General features: G+C 38.7%; 1 protein-coding gene across 1 annotated transcript; it reads right to left on the bottom strand.

Moving 5' to 3' along the window:
* Positions 1–3,416: 3,416 nt before the first annotated feature.
* On the bottom strand, positions 3,417–19,121 carry LOC108680338 (spastin). The gene is made up of 10 exons (XM_018169142.2): positions 18,523–19,121; positions 13,929–14,096; positions 10,087–10,232; positions 9,398–9,514; positions 8,260–8,325; positions 7,381–7,489; positions 6,931–7,079; positions 6,565–6,755; positions 5,705–5,955; positions 3,417–4,908 (listed from the first exon to the last, which is right to left on the bottom strand). The coding sequence occupies exons 1-10, from the start codon at positions 18,839–18,841 to the stop codon at positions 4,745–4,747; spliced, it is 1,680 nt and encodes a 559-aa protein (XP_018024631.1). The 5' UTR covers positions 18,842–19,121; the 3' UTR covers positions 3,417–4,744.
* Between the last annotated feature and the right edge of the window lie 1,247 nt (positions 19,122–20,368).

The raw sequence follows: 20,368 nt of genomic DNA, 5'->3' as shown, positions 1-20,368 counted from the left end.
TTCCAATGTTCTGTAACGTGTTCGTATATACGCGACATTCCTTTCTCCAAGAACACTAAAGAGAATTCCATCTTCTTTGCTTGTTGATTTAACCAGTGCAGTGATGTTGAATGTCGGCTCAATGCAGGAAGAACAACGAATTATTTAATGAGAATCTTTCTGAATGGCGACTGAGTAGCGATCTGTGGCGGCGCCACCCGTAGAGTTTCGTAAAATATCCCGGTAATGAATACGTTTGCGATTAGCGTGATGAATGAATTTTCCAGTTGGAGAGTCTTCACAGTGATGTCGGTAATGTTTCTCTCCCGTACTGAGCTCCATCGTTCCAGAATCCACGATGAATAGCAAATCCAATGGAAATTAATACTCCTCTATATCGTTAACCCGGATTTCGCAGCTCATGAAATTGACTATCAAATTTCCATCACTGTAAAGCGCTTTGTAACTTTAACTTCCATGAGTATTTTTACCAGAAATAATAGTGCCAATTTTAGGATTGTTCCAGCGCAAGTAAAGCACGAGCGGGTTTAATTCTTCTTAATCTTCTTTGCCAAGCACCCAAGTACTCGACATCAGCAGCATAAACAAGATCCTCAGAAACGCGACTCGCAAGCGACAAAACTTTTCCTCGTCAGGAATATTTACGAGGTGCTGAGTTTCCGTCCGCCATTTCGGTCCATGCATTGCAAGCCTCGCGTACGCATGGGAAATTCTTATTATTTTCACTTGTAACCCGTAGCACGGAAGTCGGAACTATAAACGAAATATGAGGCAGCGGCTGGACGAGCGAGATTTGGCACAAAATGTAATGAAATTTAATTTAAATGCGAGGACTATACGGTATGTATGATACAGCAGCAAGGTGCATTGCAATAGGCGGTGATTACGTGTCAATTATTTAAAATAATTCGCAGCGCTATTGGAATACTTCGATTGGACTGAAATCAAGAAATTACTTCCCATGTTGATATCTGAAAATTATAGGCGTTGAAATAATTTATAAACAAATTATTTATTGCTAAATGAAAGAGATTTTTTAGGAATGGAATGAATTGCTCCAGTTCACAATTTTGAGATATGAGATAAATTCAACGCCAGGATTCTAAACTGATGCATGCTCGCATATTTATTTAACTTAAAGTGCTTGTATGACACTTGAAATACCCTTTACGTCATATACGCCGCACAAGCATACGGAGCCAAGAACGAATAGAGATATGAAATTAAAAAATATTTGCTGTCATCTTTCTCTTAATTTTGTAACGTTGTGCCAACTTCAACATGTTTATTTGAGTTAGAACAAAATATATGGAGTTCATAACATGGAAAAGGAGAATAAATTGCTTCCAACAGATTTAATTCTGTAACCTGGTATCTGAAATTTATGGTTAACTATTTTGACCGAATTTGTAAAACAAATTGGTTAATAACAACGTCATTTTTGAGAGTATCAACTTAATCCACTAGTACATCACGTGCTACTTGAGTCCAAGCACATTGGTCACATCAATATATACAACAAATAAAAAAAACAGCACTTTGCGGGACATATAAATCTCATTGATTGCGTAATTATAGACAAGCTTCATTTTTTTCCAGTTAGGCTACAAAATTTATCACAGCGATTGTAATTTTCATGTTCATGACAGCTTTGATGCTTGCTGAAGAAATTTTTTTACATAAGATAATAGTATATCCAAGATTGGCGCCATTAATTAAACCATAAATGGAATGTGACAAGTAGATCTATCTAGTCTTGATTTCCCTCACCCCTACAGCCCCTATATAAAATAGTATCCAAGCTCTTATATCCTAAATCTGGCGCACCAAACAACACTTAATATTAGTTATGGCAGTTCTCGTTTTAATATCTAACAATTTCATAACAAACTTGAACAATATGGAATATTTGTGCTTCGTTATCAAAATAAATAAGCAAACAATAAATTTTTGAATTTAAAAGAAAATTTCACAAGATTTTATTAATGTCAGTCAAAAAGAAGCAGATAAATGTTTTTAATCGCGTAGAATAATAATACAAGTAACAACGTGACTCGGCCCCCAACAGAACCATTGATTAAAATCAAACAAATAAATAATTATATAACAGGAGTGCTACAATGCTATTAGAAATTTTGTTCAGTTTATTGAAAATTATATTCCGTTCTAATGTAACGGATTTCCGTTCTTAATCATGAAGATTAAGTTAGATTAAATATTGATGTCAAAGGAACTACTGCAGCATTAGAGGCTTTTGACAGCTTATGTGATACGAAGGTGACTCAAATGGTGTTCTAGGCTACTGTATTGCTCACAGTGACCAGAGTGCAATTCACTTCCTATCATCTTTCTAATTTAATGCATGATATGGGCCCTTTTTCAAGTTAATGCATGCCGCGTTACTATTTTGGTTTGACCCAACCCTTCAAGACGTCTCTGACGCATTAATTATACTTGGCATTAATGCCGGCTTTCGAGCCTTTAACTTTACGCCCTGTGGCGCTTTAACCTTATTAATTTTGCTAAGTTGGGTCGACCATACATTTATTTACTAACCATTACCCTCAATTGCACTGTCAAAACACCTTTGTACCTCTAAACGGCATTCAAGCAACTTCTAAATTGACCCCAGCGGTAATAAATTAGAAGGTTAGTCTAAAAATATTTAGCCTTACTTTGTATAAATTGATCAATATAGCTATTCTCATAATGAATAATTGCATACGATACAACAGCGCTTGTTGATCTATCTAATCTTGGTTCGTAACTATTAATTTACAGTAAAACCTCCGGTATTCTCGTACGTCGCATCTCTTTTGCCGTGTGCTTCATGCCTCTAGTGCAGCCAGCGCGACATTATTTCTGCTGTACACGTTGTTTCACTTGAGGTTAGACTGGGTGCTGCGTTCACTGTCAAGTTTTGTACCGCTAAATTGGAATTACTGAGCATAATTGAAAATATCATTTCTCAAGCTCTGGCCTTCATAAAGTAAGGTCTCTTTTTCTAATTTCAGTTTCCTCAACTGCATCCACACTGCAGTTCCGGTATTCTACTTTGCTGGATCCGAAGTTTATCAGTTGAAGTTTCAATAAAATTGTTAGCCGTTATGCTTGCATGAATTCCTTACAATGCAAAGATCACATTGAAGAAATTAGACATTAATATTGTTCATTAGCGCTTAACTCAAAAATAAACATCACCAGGAAAGTGGATTTGAAAATTGTGGAACTCTAACTGAAAAATCTAAAATTTTGTTTTCTACACTCAAGTCCGGATGAAAAAGCCTGTGCGGTTAACCAGAGCGTCGCACCCCCGTCATCTATTTGAACGCTCAACCGCGAGACCGACCTTGAGGTCAGCCTTGCCCTCATGAGTTACTGTGTATTTCCCTCGACTTGCAAGTGTAGAAGCTAAACAATTTCGTAGACTTTTATTCTCAAATTCCAAACAATATTTTTTTTAAATAGCTCAAATATCGCGAGCAACGATCGATTGATTCAACATAAATCCACAATTATAGTATGTAGACTCAATAGAATAACTCCAAAGTTTATAATAAATGAGAAAAATACACAACATATTTAGTATATTGCGAATATTGTAACAGGACTCAGAGAACGCGTGTCTTGTATCCTCGCGACAAATCATAACAATTTACATGTATGAATAGAGCAACAAAATAAAAGCATATAGGTACATATTTGACTGATGTAAAAGATCTTAGCAATACTCGCAATGATGATTTGTGGCATAGTAGAGAGTTTACACTTCACCCAAGATGAGTTTACACATTTACACAAAATGTAAAACATTTTTATAATGATTTCAAGAGTTACAACATAAATAGCAGCTACAAAAATGGCTTTTGCCGATAAAAAATAAGTATCTCAAAAATTCATTCCGTTTAAAATAGTAGCTAGCGAGATCCGAGCGTCTGGTATAGGTATATTATCTGAGGCCTGCATCATAGTGCATCAGGAGCATTTAACGTGTTACATACTTCAAAATTGCAAACTTGTATTATTTAAGCATATTAAAAAGACCGTAACTTGGATAGTCGTAAGACACAGCACGAGTAGCATCACAAAGACTTTGATCTTAAGGCATGGAAATATGGCTTCTAAAATGTCATTATTCTTTACATAATATTTCATAGACGATGAGCATTTCAACCCGGCAACAAATATTATCAACATTTATAGACATTACTAATATGGATACGTAGCTTAATTTAAACACTAACTACATTTTATTGAGTTGTATCTTATCAACACAAGCAAAATCGACAAATTACCCTAGAGGACAATGCACTACCAGTTTATCAGACAGAGAAGATTAAGGATTATCATAACACGCAATAATCAGCCGCAGAACGGCGAGAATAAAAAGGATTTTCATAGGATACAATAACCATGTCGGGTCGGACATGGTTTTGTACCATCACAGATACTATTGGTATCAAGACATATGACAGGGACCACGTCACGGATACTATTGGTATCAAGACACAAGACAGGGACCAAGTCACTGATACTATTGGTATCAAGACACATGACAGTGACCATCTAAATGACTCGTATTATAAAAACACGCGATAGTAATCATGTTGAGACATGGTTATATATTATCACCGATAATAGTAGTAACAAGACACATGACAGGGACCACGTCACTGATACAATTGGTATCAAGACACATGACAGTGACCATCTAAATGACTCGTATTATAAAAACACGCGATAATTATGTAGAGACATCGCCATACTCGGCGTTCCACGCTTGGAAGGCGGCGAGGCTGGCGGGAGAGACCGACTTGCGCACCTTCTTGAGACTCTGCAGGAAGTCGGCGACCGTGAGCTTGCGTACCTCGGACACCTGACACGACAGAACCTCCTCCACGCCAAGTTCTGTAACAAACAACTTATTTAATGGGTGAAGCTAGTCACATACTGCAAGAATCACCTTATTTAACGAGAGAAGCGAGTCACGTGCTACAATAATCATCTTATTTAGCAAGACTAGCGAGTCACGTACTGCAACAATCAACTTATTTAACGAGAGAAGCGAGTCACGTACTGCAACATTCACATTATTTAACAAGAGAAGCGAGTCACATACTGCAACAATTGCCTTATGTAACAAGAGAAGCGAGCTTTGAACTGGATTATTTACGAACGTTCACAAGTAATTACAGATATGCATTTATTCTGCCGGTACAGAGAATGAAACAATTACTGAAAGGTCTATCGCATGACTTCATTTGGATAATCACCACCTACACATGTATTTGAAATAAGAAACTGAGAAAGGCATAACGGACTTTTAAATATTATCAATAACAGCAGCTTGCATATGCATAAAATGCCATGAACCTCTAATTGGAGCAAGTGCAGCGTCCTTAGCAAGGGCGGTGAGATCAAAGCCCGAGTATCCGTCGGTAAGCTTCAAGTAGAACGTTTTAAATTTAAAACCCATTAGGAACAGCATAATATAAAGTTGAAATACTAGTAATAACAGCAACTTTAATAAAACGCAATGAACCTCTGATTGGAGCAAGTGCAGCGTCCTTTGCAAGCGCGGTGAGATCAAAGCCCGAGTAACCGTCGGTAAGCTTAAGGTAGAACGTTTTAAAACCTATTAGGAACGCATAATATAAAGTTGAAATACTATTAATAACAGCAACTTTAATAAACCGCAATGAACCTCTGATTGGAGCGAGTGCAGCGTCCTTAGCAAGGGCGGTGAGATCAAAGCCCGAGTATCCGTCGGTAAGCTGCGCGAGTTTGTCGAGCTGTTCGCTGGTGATGTCGCAGCCTGGCAGCTCACCGCTACCTGGGCTCTTGCCTGGCCCTGACGCGCCGCCCGAACTGTCCACTTTGGTCAGGAGTTTGTGAAGCAAAATGCGCCGTGTTGTGCAGTCTGGTAAAGACACGTATATGCGCTTGCTGAAACGTCTGAAAAAATGAGGTTATCGTTAGCAGTGTTTTACCGGTGTAGAGACCTCAATAAATGCAGTTCTGATGGTTTAAGTGTTGAATTTTTATTCATTAGATCGTTTACTTGTGATCATTTATAAGTGGATTAATTCAAAATTTCATAAGTACTACCGTACCTCACGAAAAAAACGACTGATTAGTCAAAATTTGAGATTTATTAATTTATTCAGCACATTAATTCAGAGATAATTGATTGTTCAAATTTGTCACATTTTAATTGCTTTCCTATTTCGGAATCACAAAATTGATTTAATAGTAATAGGAAACCCATAATGCAGCCACCGAGCAAACTAATGTAGTACTATTTCTACCAGAACCTAAAAGGGCATTTGCCCAAAAAAAATTAACTCAGTACTCACTGCAGCGAGTGACAGAGAGCGCATTTTCTCGTCGACGAAAACGTGGTCACGGACAGACGGACAGGCAGATGGACGGACATGACGAGCACAATAGCGCCATTTTTTCCATAAATGAGAAAATGCGCTAAAAAGTAACCCTATACCTGAGGTGCTATTTCTACCAGAACCTAAAAGGACATTTGCCTGCAAAAAATAAGTAATGCTATACCTGAGGGCGGCAGCGTCCAGCTCCTGAGGACGGTTGGTGGCGCCCATGACGAGTACCCGGTCGTCGTTCCTCGTCCTGACGCCGTCGAACTCGAGGAGGAACTGCGTCTTGAGCCTCCGTGACGCCTCGTGTTCACCCTCACGACGCTCGCACAGCAACGAGTCGATCTCGTCGATAAACACGAACGACGGCTGAGTGAAGACAGAAGGGATTAAATTGACTTAAAAGTAAACTGTTTTGAACAAAATCGATTCTGATACGAACTCTCATGGCCCAAAAACCGGTGGAGAAATTATATTTATTTCGACATCAATAATGTTCTATGAAAAAATGGATGAATTAGACAGAAGCAAAAAACGAATTCACCTGGAGTTCCTTGGCCAAAGCGAACAAAGCCTTGACGAGCTTCTCTCCCTCGCCCACGTATTTGGACGTGAGCGTTGAACAAGAGATGTTGAAGAATGTGGCGCAACTCTCGCTCGCCACGGCGCGAGCCAACATCGTCTTGCCATTACCTTAACATTCAAGACATGATAATTAATTCGCTCGCCACGGCGCGAGCCAACATCGTCTTGCCATTACCTTGACATTCAAGACATGATAATTAGTACACAATTAAGATCTGAATTGTCACCGTGGCATTTGAAGCTGAATTGTCATGATTCTCAACATTGCCATGATCTACAACGGTGATAGTGCCTCATTAATTTTGCTCATATATAGCAGCAGTTCCATAAGTCATGAATTATATCCTTTCAAACATATTTAAGGAAATTGATGTAAGTAATAATGAATATGAATGACGCTAGCACCAACCAGGAGGACCGAAGAGCAGGAGGCCCTTGGCAGGCGCCCTGAGTCCAGTGAACAGCTCCGGCCGCAGCGTGGGCAGGATAACCAGTTCATGCAGCGCCCTTTTGGCAACCTGCCGTGTCACGCTTTTGTTATAATGATAACTTACAGCCGACATCAAGTGACCAAATACATCTACATACTATACAGGACGGTACTGTGAAAAATATATACATATACATACTATACAGGACGGTACTGTGAGAAATATATACATATACATACTATACAGGACGGTACTGTGAGAAATATTTAAGTGTTCGCAACTCTCCTGCGCCAATACTTGGTCTGACACACTTACAATACTTTCTCAGTCAGCTCTGTTTACTTAGGCTACAATGTGTCCTCTAGCGAGTTTTGATTTCACGGTGCCAAGCTTTCCACATACAATGACTCAGACGACCTTTAACATGCCAATAGTTGTACTAAAGCATACTTTAGTACAATACATGTACCACTGACATGATTACAATACAATGGTCGTACTATTAAAGTACGACAATACTTGTACTACTACCAATAAAGCACACAGCTCATGTTATTTAGAACAATGATATCTACGGTCAATACAGTGCATTCCCAAGTACCTTACCAGCTCTTGTACCATCTTTAACGAATTCTTACGTCGGAATACAAAGAGATATTAATATAAGGCATATATTAAAGCGAGCCAAATTGAAAAAATATATAACTCAGTACTCACTGCAGTGAGTGACAGAGAGCGCATTTTCTCGTCGACGAAAACGTGAAGTCACGGACGGACAGACGGACGGACATGGCGAGCACAATAGTGCATTTTTTCCATAAATGAGAAAATGCGCTAAAAATTGAAAATGAACCCACCTCTTGGCCGGCGATGTCGTCCCATGACACTTCGGTTGTCTGCTCCAGGATCTCGTCGGTGATCACCTGGACATGAGTAACGCCATGAACTTTTGTGATAAAAGTAATCATAATAAACTGGAATGTGAAAGACAAAGGATTAAAATATGGGTAATTTTGAGTTGATATCAAAGAATAGGGAATACAAACAGAAAAGTAATTTTGAGTTCATTCATTGGAAACTTAAAGGGATTTCATGGTAAATGATTGTCGATAATATTACTTGGTTCAGTAATCAAGTTCATCAGTGACACTATACCGAACATAAGCAAATCTTCAATAATTAAAACTAAACAAGTGATATCCTTCTCAACAACTTTATCCGAGTAGATAAACGTTATTGCTGAAGCATTGGTTTCATAATTTATCAGCAATTAATTAAGTTAAGGCAATTAATTTGCAACAAAAATTACTTCCAGGAGCGAGACATGAGCAACAAAGCGAGAGCAGGGGCCATGCTATCAAACTCGCTGAAGTAAAATTAGCGAGCAATTTCTCGTCAGTGATTGGTGGGTTTAGCTTAGACAAACCATCAATGATTGGCTAACGGAGTTATGAACTCGGAGTTACGGCGCTACGGGCTCAATGATTACAAAGTTACGAGCTCAATGCTTACGGAGTTACGAGCTCAATGCTTACGGAGTTGCGAGCTCAATNATAATTAAAACTAAACAAGTGATATCCTTCTCAACAACTTTATCCGAGTAGATAAACGTTATTGCTGAAGCATTGGTTTCATAATTTATCAGCAATTAATTAAATTAAGGTAATTAATTTGCAACAAAAATTAATTACAGAAACGAGACATGATCAGCAAAGCGAGAGCAGGGGCCATGCTATCAAACTCGCTGAAGTAAATTTAGCGAGCAATTTTCGTCAGTGATTGGTGGGTTAGCTTAGAAAAACCATCAATGATTGGCTAACGGAGTTATGAACTCTGAGTTACGGCGTTACGGGCTCAATGATTACAGAGTTACGAGCTCAATGCTTACGGTGTTACGAGCTCAATGATTACGGAGTTACGAGCTCAATGATTACGAGCTCACTGATTACGGAGTTACGAGCTCGTAACTATCATTGATAGTATACAGCACAGTACCTGCGCTAGCCTGGGATCGACCCCCTTGAGAGCAGCGGACACGGCAGCAGGGGAGGCGCCCCTGCCTGGTCTCTGCTGTTGTCGCGATGCTTCCTTCACTGCTGCTCGCTGTCTCTGCTGTGTACACGCATCAATATTAAGGGTCAAAAACTATTATTTGCACTTATTGCATGTGTTTTAACGAGAAGCATACATATGAAGGTGTAAATATGGGTAAATCAGTTCATTAGTCTATTCCTGATGTATTTCTTTCAATTGCACCATTACTTTATTATTTTCTGTACCTGGAAAGAAATTGTTTAACACGCGCACAAAAGATTAAATAAATGTACCGGATGTACCGGTATTTATTTATATACTTTTAGAATTCCGGAAGTGAACTTCCCTACCAAGCGGACCAAAGCTGGTCCGCTTAAAGCATTCTAAAATTCGCTTACTCCGTCTCTTCTGACTTACAATTATAGCGGTGAGGATCAAAAGCAAAATTTTCGAATCTATATCAAAAGAATCTAATGAGAATGCAGATATTTATTGCAATTCGAATCAAATTTAACCGCCCAGTTTTAAGCGTAACGCAAGCCGATCAATTCGGACATTGGACAGTACAAATTAACACTGAAACACATCTTGATAGGAGGTTTGAATAACCTACTTGAAGATTCACGACGTTCAAAATGCACATAACACACCTGGGGCCCAGCTCTAGGCCCGGTTTGGCCGGGTCTGCGTAGGCCCGAGTCCACTTTAGGACCCACTTTTGATGACCCAGCAAACGTTGGCCGCTGATTGGCTGGTCGTGTGGAGTTAGGAGTCGTGGCTGTTTTCTTCGTCCCGGCTGTTGGGATGTCATCATTAATTAAGGGAAATATTCGTCCAAAATATCAGCTTAAATATATATAAACAATTGGCGCGTAGTAATTCGGCGACAGTTAAACGTTCGTAAGCCGACTAAATTAAAAAAAATCTATCCAAACCTAAAGAAAACTGCACGAAAAAAATAAATTATGTCCTTCATAAATACCGTACTCAAAAGACAAGATGTGAAAAAAGTGAAGAGTCGTGACATTACAAGGAAACAAGCAACACCGCGTTCTTTGTTGCATGAACTTGACGAGGTGCAGAATTAACTTTATTAAGATACACTCAGACAATAGAGTGTGACTGCGTTCAAATAGCGATGCATTTTTTTACTTCGAGTTGGTCATCCTGACTTATTTTGGTGCAGCAAAACTGCATATCACAAAGTTCAATTATTTGGACTTAATGAACACTTAATTTTTCTGTGTGATAGGCAAGAAACGAAGGCTTCACTTATAATTAACGACTAGTTGACCACACTTACTTTTGTGGGTTCAACACCTCAAAACTTAGTTCAAATTCACGTGCTTACTTAAAATTTAATTTGGAACTATCCGAATTTTCACTATAAACAATTTTGAAACGTGCTTTGGCGAAATTCCAACGTTTCGAATTTTTTTAGACGACTAAAAATATTTGGTAATATATAAGTATAATCAACGGATTTGAGAGCTAGAAGACAAGCAAAAATGCATAGGATAAGAGATTTATCAAACAAAAAAGGAAATATTAGTGAAGAAATTGCTGCAAAACTTACGTTCAAAACAAACGGCTAAGCAAGAATGCAAAATTAGGAACCATCATAGGAGCAATGCATTTAAGAAACATGTTCAGAGAAGGATTGTTACTGCTCTGCAGACATCAGCAAAACTAATTTGTTAACAGTAACCATGAGTTAGCAAAGTAATTAATGTATGAATATTAGTAATGAGTTAGTAAATCAATTAGTGTATGAAAATTAATGAGTTATATGAACAATGGCAGGAAGCAACTGTCGAGCGGTGAGGCAAATAGAACTGACGATGTCAAGACTGCAAAATTTTAGGAAAATGTTAATGCCAAGAGGAAAAGTTGATAGAATGTCAGAAGTGATTTATGTTGAAAGATTCATATAAATTATTTGATGCAGAAATGTAAATGAAATGAAATAAGGAGCCCAAAGTTGACTAATAGAATCCGACGATAAAACTTTACGAATACATTTGAGCTATAAAAATTTGATAGGAAAATCAGACGCCACTAAGTTATGGAATGGAATTAGACACAATAATAACGTAAAAATTGAATAGAATAGATTATGTTATAGAAATAAATGCTATAGAAAAATAAATGAATAATAATATAGAATAGAATAAATAAATAAATGTTATAGAAATAAATGAAGAGCATATAAATTTAAATATAGCGAATAATGTTTTGTAATTTTGACATGAATTAAACGTGTGGGAGCGACTGCACGTCGTTCGAAACTCGAACGTCGAAATTCGTGAGGGCCAGATGCGATCTGGGAATTGATGAATAGGGGCAGCGGAGAGCGGGAAAAGCAGACAGAAAAATGGGGATGGAGAAGCTGAATAAGAAGTGGAGGGTTGGTCCATGAGGAAAACGCAATAAGAGAAAATTTGTATGAGATCGAAGAAATAGTGTAAATTAAGTTTCATTAAATTGCGACAAGGAATAACGACTGAGCTTCGTGGATACCAATCGAATAAATTTAAGAGAGTGAAGGTGAACACAGAATAAAATTTAAAGATACAGATCGAATAAATTTGATGATGATGTTCGAATGTAATTTTATAACAGAAGTTCGAAAAAATTAACGAATAATACTGAATAAATTCGAAGAACAAAAGTAAGACGTTCGTTAGATGAATACCTGGGGAAGGTGCACTTTTATGAGGAACTCTTGGGGAGGAGGACTGTGGGGATGCAGCTGCGTAAGTGAACGCAAAAGCGGGACCTTGCGTCGTCCCCTTAACCTGGGGACGCACGCGAGCTTTCGGCTTCTCTTTAACTGGGGAAGAATCACTGCTATTTGTGTTGCTTATCGCTAATTCCCGAGAGGAAGAAACTTGACTAGCATGGGGAAGAATACGATTCGGGGAATTTCTGAGCGGCGAAGTCGGTTTTGCTAAGGGGAGCTGATCCCGGGAGGGACAAGGGGCTGGTGATCGTTTTCCAGGGGAAACAGACCGTGTCCCCAGGTTGCTGGGGTATAACTTGCTGGGACTGGGGCACACGTTGGGGTTCCTCACCCGCATCGTTGGGGAGGTGGGGATGGCGTTAGCCGCCAAGACGCTGCTGTTGATCACGGCGTTTTCATCGGAATTGAAATCCTCACCGTAAACCTCGAGGGGGAGTTGTGGGGCATTTAGGGACCGCCGTGGGTTGGGGGATCCACGCGAAGTCCCTCGTGGGGACCGAGAATTGTCAAGCAAAGCTAGGGGATATTTCGATGGAGAGTTGTGGGGCATTTAGGGACCGCCGTGGGTTGGGGGATCCACGCGAAGTCCCTCGTGGGGACCGAGAATTGTCAAGCAAAGCTAGGGGATATTCCTGGGAGGGTCGGGGCTCTACTCGCGGGGATTGTGGGGACCGAAACTCTAGTTTCTGGGGGCGGTCCCGGTGCTTAATGTAGGTCTGGCGTCGGGACCGGGTTGGGGAGTCACGGGGAGAGTCACGGGGGGACTCGGGACAGTTGGGGAGGAGAGGGGGAGAAGATCCGTCTAGTGACAGCTCCCGTAGATGCGCAATAGAATCTAAAGAAGCAAAACATAGGGCAAAATAAATAAAAAAATTTAAAATATAATTTAAGACAATTTTTTAATGATTTAAATGAAAGTGAGTACAATTACGAATTATGACTGGTTGAAATTTGATGGCAGCAAACTTAAATTTAGGTGACAATGCAGCAATAAAATGCAACACAACATTCAAATTGTAATGGAAACCAATGAAAGCGAACAAAAATTAATAAAAGTAACACAACCATCTAACAATGGATTTTTTTAATTACAAATCAAATGGATTTTTTTAATTAAATTCAACAACGGATTTTTAAAAATTACACATTCATGCATGTTTCTCTATAAGTTGATAAATAAAACTTCTTAATAATGAGAGGCGGCCATAAAAAATTATTCTTATGGCGGCAATTTTTATAGTAACTGAGACATTTGACTATTTCAGGTCATACATTCCTTTCGATCAACTAGCCAGGGTGGCTCAATCATGCATGTAACAGAAGCAACTAACTAAATTACTATACAACATAGTGTTACACAACAATAAAAAAATTAAAGTTTAACATTCTTTCCAGCTAGGTTAGTCAGCATTCGTGTTCCCTGCATACAAAAAGCAGCACTATCAACGTTAAGCGCTGCAGAGGCATAGCAGAAAATAATGTTGCACTCACCTCCAATCCCCGACATATGGTAGTTTACTAAGTCTAAGAATCTCCATAATTCAAGTCTCTAATACTAGGTACTACTTATTAACAAAATAACAACACTTATGAAAGAAAACATGAGATACTCACCCAAAACAGTGAGTCTGTCAGTGGCCATAGCGAGGTTTGCAGCCATCTTATCCCTGAAGCTCAGTCTACAGATCTCCATAATTCAAATCCCTATTACTTATTAACAAAATAACAACACTTATATGAGATACTCACCCAAAACAGTGAGCCTGTCAGTGGCCATAGCGAGGTTTGCAGCCATCTTATCCCTGAGGCGGCGGGCGCGATCGTACTGCTCTCCTCGGCCGTCCACGTCCACGGCCACGCCAAGCTGCAGTTCGGCTATACCACGCCGATACATCGCCATTGCGCCGCTCTTGTCCACTGCGCCACAAATGACACGCAATGAACGTTATATTTATATATATAAATATTGGCGTCCACAGCCACGCCTAGCTGCAGTTCAGCTATACCACGCCGATACATCGCCATTGCGCCGCTCTTATCCTCTGCACCATAAATCACACTCAATGAAAGTTATATATACCTACATGCAAACATCAAATAAACATGAAATATATCAACGAAAATTTATGTTATAATAATCAAGATTTATACGAACTCTGATATAAAATGTTAGTATGAAAAACATTTGTCGTTTCGAAATAAACTTAAAGACTACACCATCAGTGAACTAAAATTGGTTTATTCAAGGTTTTGAGTGTAAAAACGGTTATATTAACCCAAGCTTTGGTTCACAGGTCAGCATAGTTCACAGGACCGTGATGGTTACCTAGCTTGTAATCTCAAGTGGCTATCGCACTCCCTCCCTCCACAGCATTGTTACACAGCGTTAATATCACTATGATAGATAAGCGGGCACTGAAATGTGGATACTCCACACTTTCCTGCTATATTGCAATGTCGTGAGACCAACCCTTGCCGTTATTTTACCCAGCAAACGCGGTTACCTGCGATTCGAACTGCTGCTATGCTGCAATGTCGTGAGACCAACCCTTGCCGTTATTTTACCCAGCATACGCAGTTACAAGCGATTCGAACAAGTACTAAGCTGGATTTTTTAAGTAACTTTGAACAACCATAGCAGCCAAGAGGAGGGAACTTGAAAGTTAAAGTTGGGTTTTGGTTTTGGATGTCAACTGCGTACAATTATACAGCTTAAATATTAGTTTTTTTAGAGATGAAGTATCTGACACATCCGGTTTCACAATTTTCAATCGAGAATATGGTGGAGTCTAAAGGGTCAATAAACCCAAGCTTGCCATATAAGGCTCGCCAGTTCTGACACAACTGCGAAAGATTTTTAAAAATAAAATGTTTTAGAAGTCAAGCTTAGTTGATGTGTGACTCAGATGACTCCAACTATATAGGTGCGTAGGGAACTCTGAGTATAACTGATATTTTTACCAATTTTGCGATCATCGTCGGTAATAAAAACATTTTAAAAGTTATTAGTTTAGAAAATTAACTCATCTGGGTCGTGGATATTACGGTGTTTAGTTTCTACAATGTCAGATCCTAAAATAGATATAAAAACTGCCGCTCATGTCCATACAAGCTAGGATCGAGAGACTGCGTGGGCGGCGTACAGAGAACATCCCACACTCATAAAAATGAATGGGCCATATTTTCCAAAACAAGACACACTTTATGCACGTAACACTTATACGCTCTTTTGCCGGGCCAAGCTGGATCAGAATGACTCAAACGAGGGCAGGACAAAATATCACTTCGCTATCAGGACAAAATATCACTTCTTTCTTCGAGTACAAGTAAGAACTCTGGTGAGAGGTTTGACTTACAACGCCATTATTGGCGAGGTTTGTGATTGTTGCATCTTAAAAAAAAGGTTAGTTTGGCCCATGTTACGTGCAATGCACGTATGTATCCTACATGACCGATGCAATTAAAGTAGGCACATGACTGCAAGCCAGCCGGCTTCGGTTAAAAAACTACCAACGTACGGTACATGGAATTTAGGGGGTTCATTTGTCATAATTTAACTTAGGAATTATTTCCCTGGACCATGAATTTAGCTAACAACTACACAAGGAACGTCCTACAAACGTGAATGCTTGCTTATAAGTTCAAAGCCACATATTTGCAGTACAATGTGGATGCGCCTCAGAATCATGGCAATCCGTTCAACGTTTGCTGCTTAGTTCACACGTAATAATTCAAGAGAAATATTTTATTTTGGCCTATCAAAAAGCTTGAACAGCGCAGAGCATTCCGCGCCAGGAATAGCAAGTTGACCTGTCAGACTACCGGCCGTGGCAATAAACTTTCTGATCAACTGCTTCTGTCTAGATGTCTGATAACTTGCTTCTGAGCAGCTAATCCGGCTTCCATTGGAATCGAATGCACTGATACACCCGTGGGCATATATCTATCGTATCTCACTCTACACGCTGGCATGTGTTTACGTATCTTCCTCTACACATTGGTATATATCTATACGTATTTCCCTCTACACGTTGGCATATATCTACGTATCTCTCTCTACAAGTTGACATATATCTACGTATCTCCCTCTACAAGTTGACATATATCTACGTATCTCTCTCTACACGTTGGCATATATCTGCATATCTCCCTCTACACGTTTGCACGCGTTCGCACAAGTTGCAGGTTCGTCTCAAGAGGTTCCGTGGAAGGTCAGAGCTGCCACACCCACAGCCTCACATCTGGGGTCTTGGAAGCCAGTTTAGCTTAATACAGATCGTCTCTTAAACGCACCCACAACAATACACTTCATAGTAACGAAACTTGCTACCTACTGTTTAAGCGAAGCATCCAAATTAGGTTTACGCGATTGTTATCGCAGGCTTCTAATAACTATTAACTTGTTCGCTACGGTGATCACAATGTCATGATAATTAAGGAGATACTCGTGCGATAAAGGATTAGCTTTGCAAATATTTCAGCGTGACGAGCTTTGAACGATCATTTCATAAGGTACGACTATCATGTCAATCATTCAACTGTGAAAATTCAGTCATGACTCGATATAAGAACACCGTGAGGTGGAAAACGAAATAAGTTGTCGGCAATATAAAAATGAAAATTTAAGCTCACTTCTAACGATATTGAACGTCGTCACTAAAAATTTGAAAGCGACGTGGGTTTGCAGTACTATTCTTTAATGCTGAAAATTTTTAAAATATATCTTAGTGCCTTCTATGGTCAGGACTTGAGTCACTTGACCCATGCCATCGACCGTGTCGCATGGAAGAGACTACGAAGGACAAACCAGTTCTTTGAGCAATGAGCATCTTCTGCACTGCCAACGTCATAAAGATCCACACTTAATATTAACAGTAATATCAGCATCCTTAAATGAGATACTGAAGAAAACTTCAACAGTCATTCACTCAAACATTTGATTAGTCGCGGATGGAGAAGAGCAGAAATAGAGACTTCGTTACAAACTAAGCGAGCCTATAGCAATGGCGTCATAGTGGTGCTTTTAACCAATTGGTAACTAAATTTTGTGCTTAATAGAGATAATATTTAATTTCATCATTATAATAAATTGACAGAACAACGGCCGGGCTACATATGCATATGATTAATTATCAATATTTTCGTCAAATCCTTTGCTGCTAATCCTGTTCGTTACAGTCGTGCTACTCAAATTTAGAGCAACCTTACAACATAGATTAAGAGCATTTAATAAGAAATAGCAATTGTAACGAACCTAGGCCCTTTAAAAACTTATAAAACCTCAAGTTTTCCGGTATAAATGTCTCCAGTAACGACACAAGTGTTTCATAATATTTTTTATATTGGCAGGCGCATAGTGATTAAAAATTCTCGAATATCTTCCCTTTCCCAGTACAGCGCATCCAATAAAACGCATAAAGAAGCAAGTACGTTTCTAATGTCAAACAAAAGGATTCAAGTATAAGCAGATAGCCTTGACCGTCAGGTCGAAGCTCGCTGGGTGTCTGTCTTCTCACAGTTCCCAGCGTCCACCCCCACCTAACCTAGCGGCACTGACTAATGTGACTCACGCCCAACAGGTGTTACACTAATCAATGCTAATCCATTTCCTACAAGCTCGCCGTCGTCGTTGGAAGCAGCAAATGAAACTAATACAATCAAACTACGGTATTTCATTTTCTATTGATTTCGGGTCTGAAAAAATGTTTAAATTAGGAACACGCTCATCATCTCACAACTTGATAAATAGAACTTGAGTGCAAGCCATGACATATTTATCCAGCACAACGATGATAAATATTAGAAATCGGTAATAGCAACAACGTGTATCATTACGACCACTAATCAAATGGGCTTTTAACGACATTCTGTTACCAAGAAACTTGGTACACATGATCTATAAAAAAAATATCTCAAAGCATACAAGGTATACCGGAAACGTGGTCACGTTGCCTGAGTCGTTCATAGGAAATCGATTAACATGGACGTGAAGCGCGGGCAATACTACTGCTACTCGGGATCAAGGCCAATAATTTCGCCAACTCCCGCAGCGTTCTATACTTAGAAAAGCAATGATTAAATAATTTAATATACATAACATCAACGTAATTTGGGGCCTATTTTACCGCGTTTTTGTAATCAATTTGTAATAATCAAAAGAACGGAAATCACTCTTTCAATTAATACATAGATATTTACTAAGAAAGTGTGATGAGGTGCAGGGAACGCTCGAGTTAGGTACCTAACTTAAACAGGTCACCAAACTAGTACAAGAAAAAATTGATACATGAACTTAGAAGTCTACACAGAAAGAATACATCATACAAACACGTGTGCAACTCACCCTCATTGTCCTCATCAAGCTGAAGGGCTTTAGAGATGCATTCGAACGCCTTCCTGTGATGGTGCTTCTGCTTGGCAAGCATAGGGTCTCCGGGCACGACTGTAGCCATGATACGAGCGGTCTTCGAATGAGAAGTTCGTTCGTCGTCTAGCAGCACTGATCGTTCGTCGTCTAGCAGCACTGATCGTTCGTTGTCTAACAACACTGATCGCCAAGGTTTGAGCAGATAGCCGACCAACAGATACAAGTGAGTGAGAACAGCTATGAAGTAGCTTAGTAATGTGAAGACTACCTCCACCAAGTGAGTTTTGAAAAACATTGAGGCATCACAGTCACAAATAACTGTGTGCCTATAGCACTCCAATCAGCTGTTTTTAAATTTCAGTAAATTGCCCTTGGCAACAAGGCTTAGAATTTGCCCATAAATAGGTAGTAATCTTGTTGAGATGCCAATTTAACTCAAAAAATATTCTATGATCACGACTTTAATGGATCAATTACACCAATGCCATTTCTTCATGTCACCTGTTTTGAAAAATGAAAACAGTGCTACTACACATATATATTTAAGTATAAAATACCTACTCCAGCTAACACCTGAAAAATGATAATTATTATTAGTTCGAGATCAATCAAAAAGTCATTAACCAGACCCCAGAGAATGTGATAGGATCGAGGTTTCTTCATTAACAACTTAGAATATATGTATTTATACCTATATGTGCCTGTGTGTAATTGCTTCATTGCCATATTTTTGCAGGTCTTGTGTCAGTCTCATTTTTTACAATGAATAATTAATAATACTTAATTTTTCTTTCATTGAAAGAACTTTTAAAAATTCCCAATTTTTTTTCAAGACCATGAATGATCTCATAACTACCGTACCTATAAAGCAAACTGGATAGAAATAAAATACACATGAGTAAAGTTGATTCAATTCCTATTATCATCAGACTTAACATATGTAGTATATAACCTCAACTAAGCATTGCTGATTTGAATGAAAATAGAGAGGGACTGGATTTAATAACTGGATTGTCATTATTTAGTCACATGCACATAACAGTACATACATTCTGAGAAATTTTTAACAGGTTAAGCCACAAGGCTGTTGTCATTAATGGACTACTATATTATATAATATAATAGCCACTATCCAAGATAAACTCATTTTTTTAACTGTCTGCCTGTACACTCCCAAGCTGAAGTACAGTAGTAGTACTCTTGAGTAAAGCTGCCAAAAATTTGTCACCAAAATTATTAGTGTTTCCTCAAATAGTAATTATATATTTTAGAAGAAATTTTTCTAACTATACGGTGAACTACAGTGGTACCTTGGTACTCAACCATAATCTGTTCAGAGGTGAATGTTAAGCAACGATTTGCTCTAACACCAAAACCAATTTTCCTACAAGAAATAATAAAAAATATTTTAATCCATTCTTACTATTAATAAAAATATATATACCGGTACCTAAAATATCATAAGAATGTGTATCTAAACAACAATAAAGACATAAATGTGCACAAGTATGGTAGTATATATATACATGATAGAGATAAATAAAGCATTATAAACCATTTTGTATAATTTACCTACCATCAACTGGGGTGACTTCAGCCACAAGGGGTGACTTTGGCTTAATATTGTCATATTGAAAATTGGTTGACATTTCTAATTATTGTGTCTATGTTAAATATATATACAATATACTAGCACAGCCCATTTAGCCATCTAGAAATAACAATATTTCCAAGTTTTACAGTACATTAAGAGTAAGCAGGTCTCCTTTGCTTCTTAGGAGTTAAGCTTACTTGTACAGTGTACATGATGGATAAAAAAAAT

Source organism: Hyalella azteca, unplaced genomic scaffold (assembly GCF_000764305.2).
Source record: "Hyalella azteca isolate HAZT.00-mixed unplaced genomic scaffold, Hazt_2.0.2 contig16811, whole genome shotgun sequence".
In the NCBI taxonomy this organism is placed as follows: Eukaryota; Metazoa; Arthropoda; class Malacostraca; order Amphipoda; family Hyalellidae; genus Hyalella; species Hyalella azteca.
This window is presented reverse-complemented; position numbering and strand designations above follow the sequence as displayed.

What these genes read in the sequence shown, in the direction of transcription:
- LOC108680338 (XM_018169142.2), bottom strand. Translation starts at nt 18,841, where the DNA reads ATGTTTTTCAAAACTCACTTGGTGGAGGTAGTCTTCACATTACTAAGC. An exon ending in ACGACATCGCCGGCCAAGAG is followed by an intron (nt 7,490 to 8,259) that starts GTGGGTTCATTT and finishes GTGACACGGCAG; the next exon opens with GTTGCCAAAAGGGCGCTGCA. An exon ending in CTTTGGCCAAGGAACTCCAG is followed by an intron (nt 6,756 to 6,930) that starts GTGAATTCGTTT and finishes GTCTTCACTCAG; the next exon opens with CCGTCGTTCGTGTTTATCGA.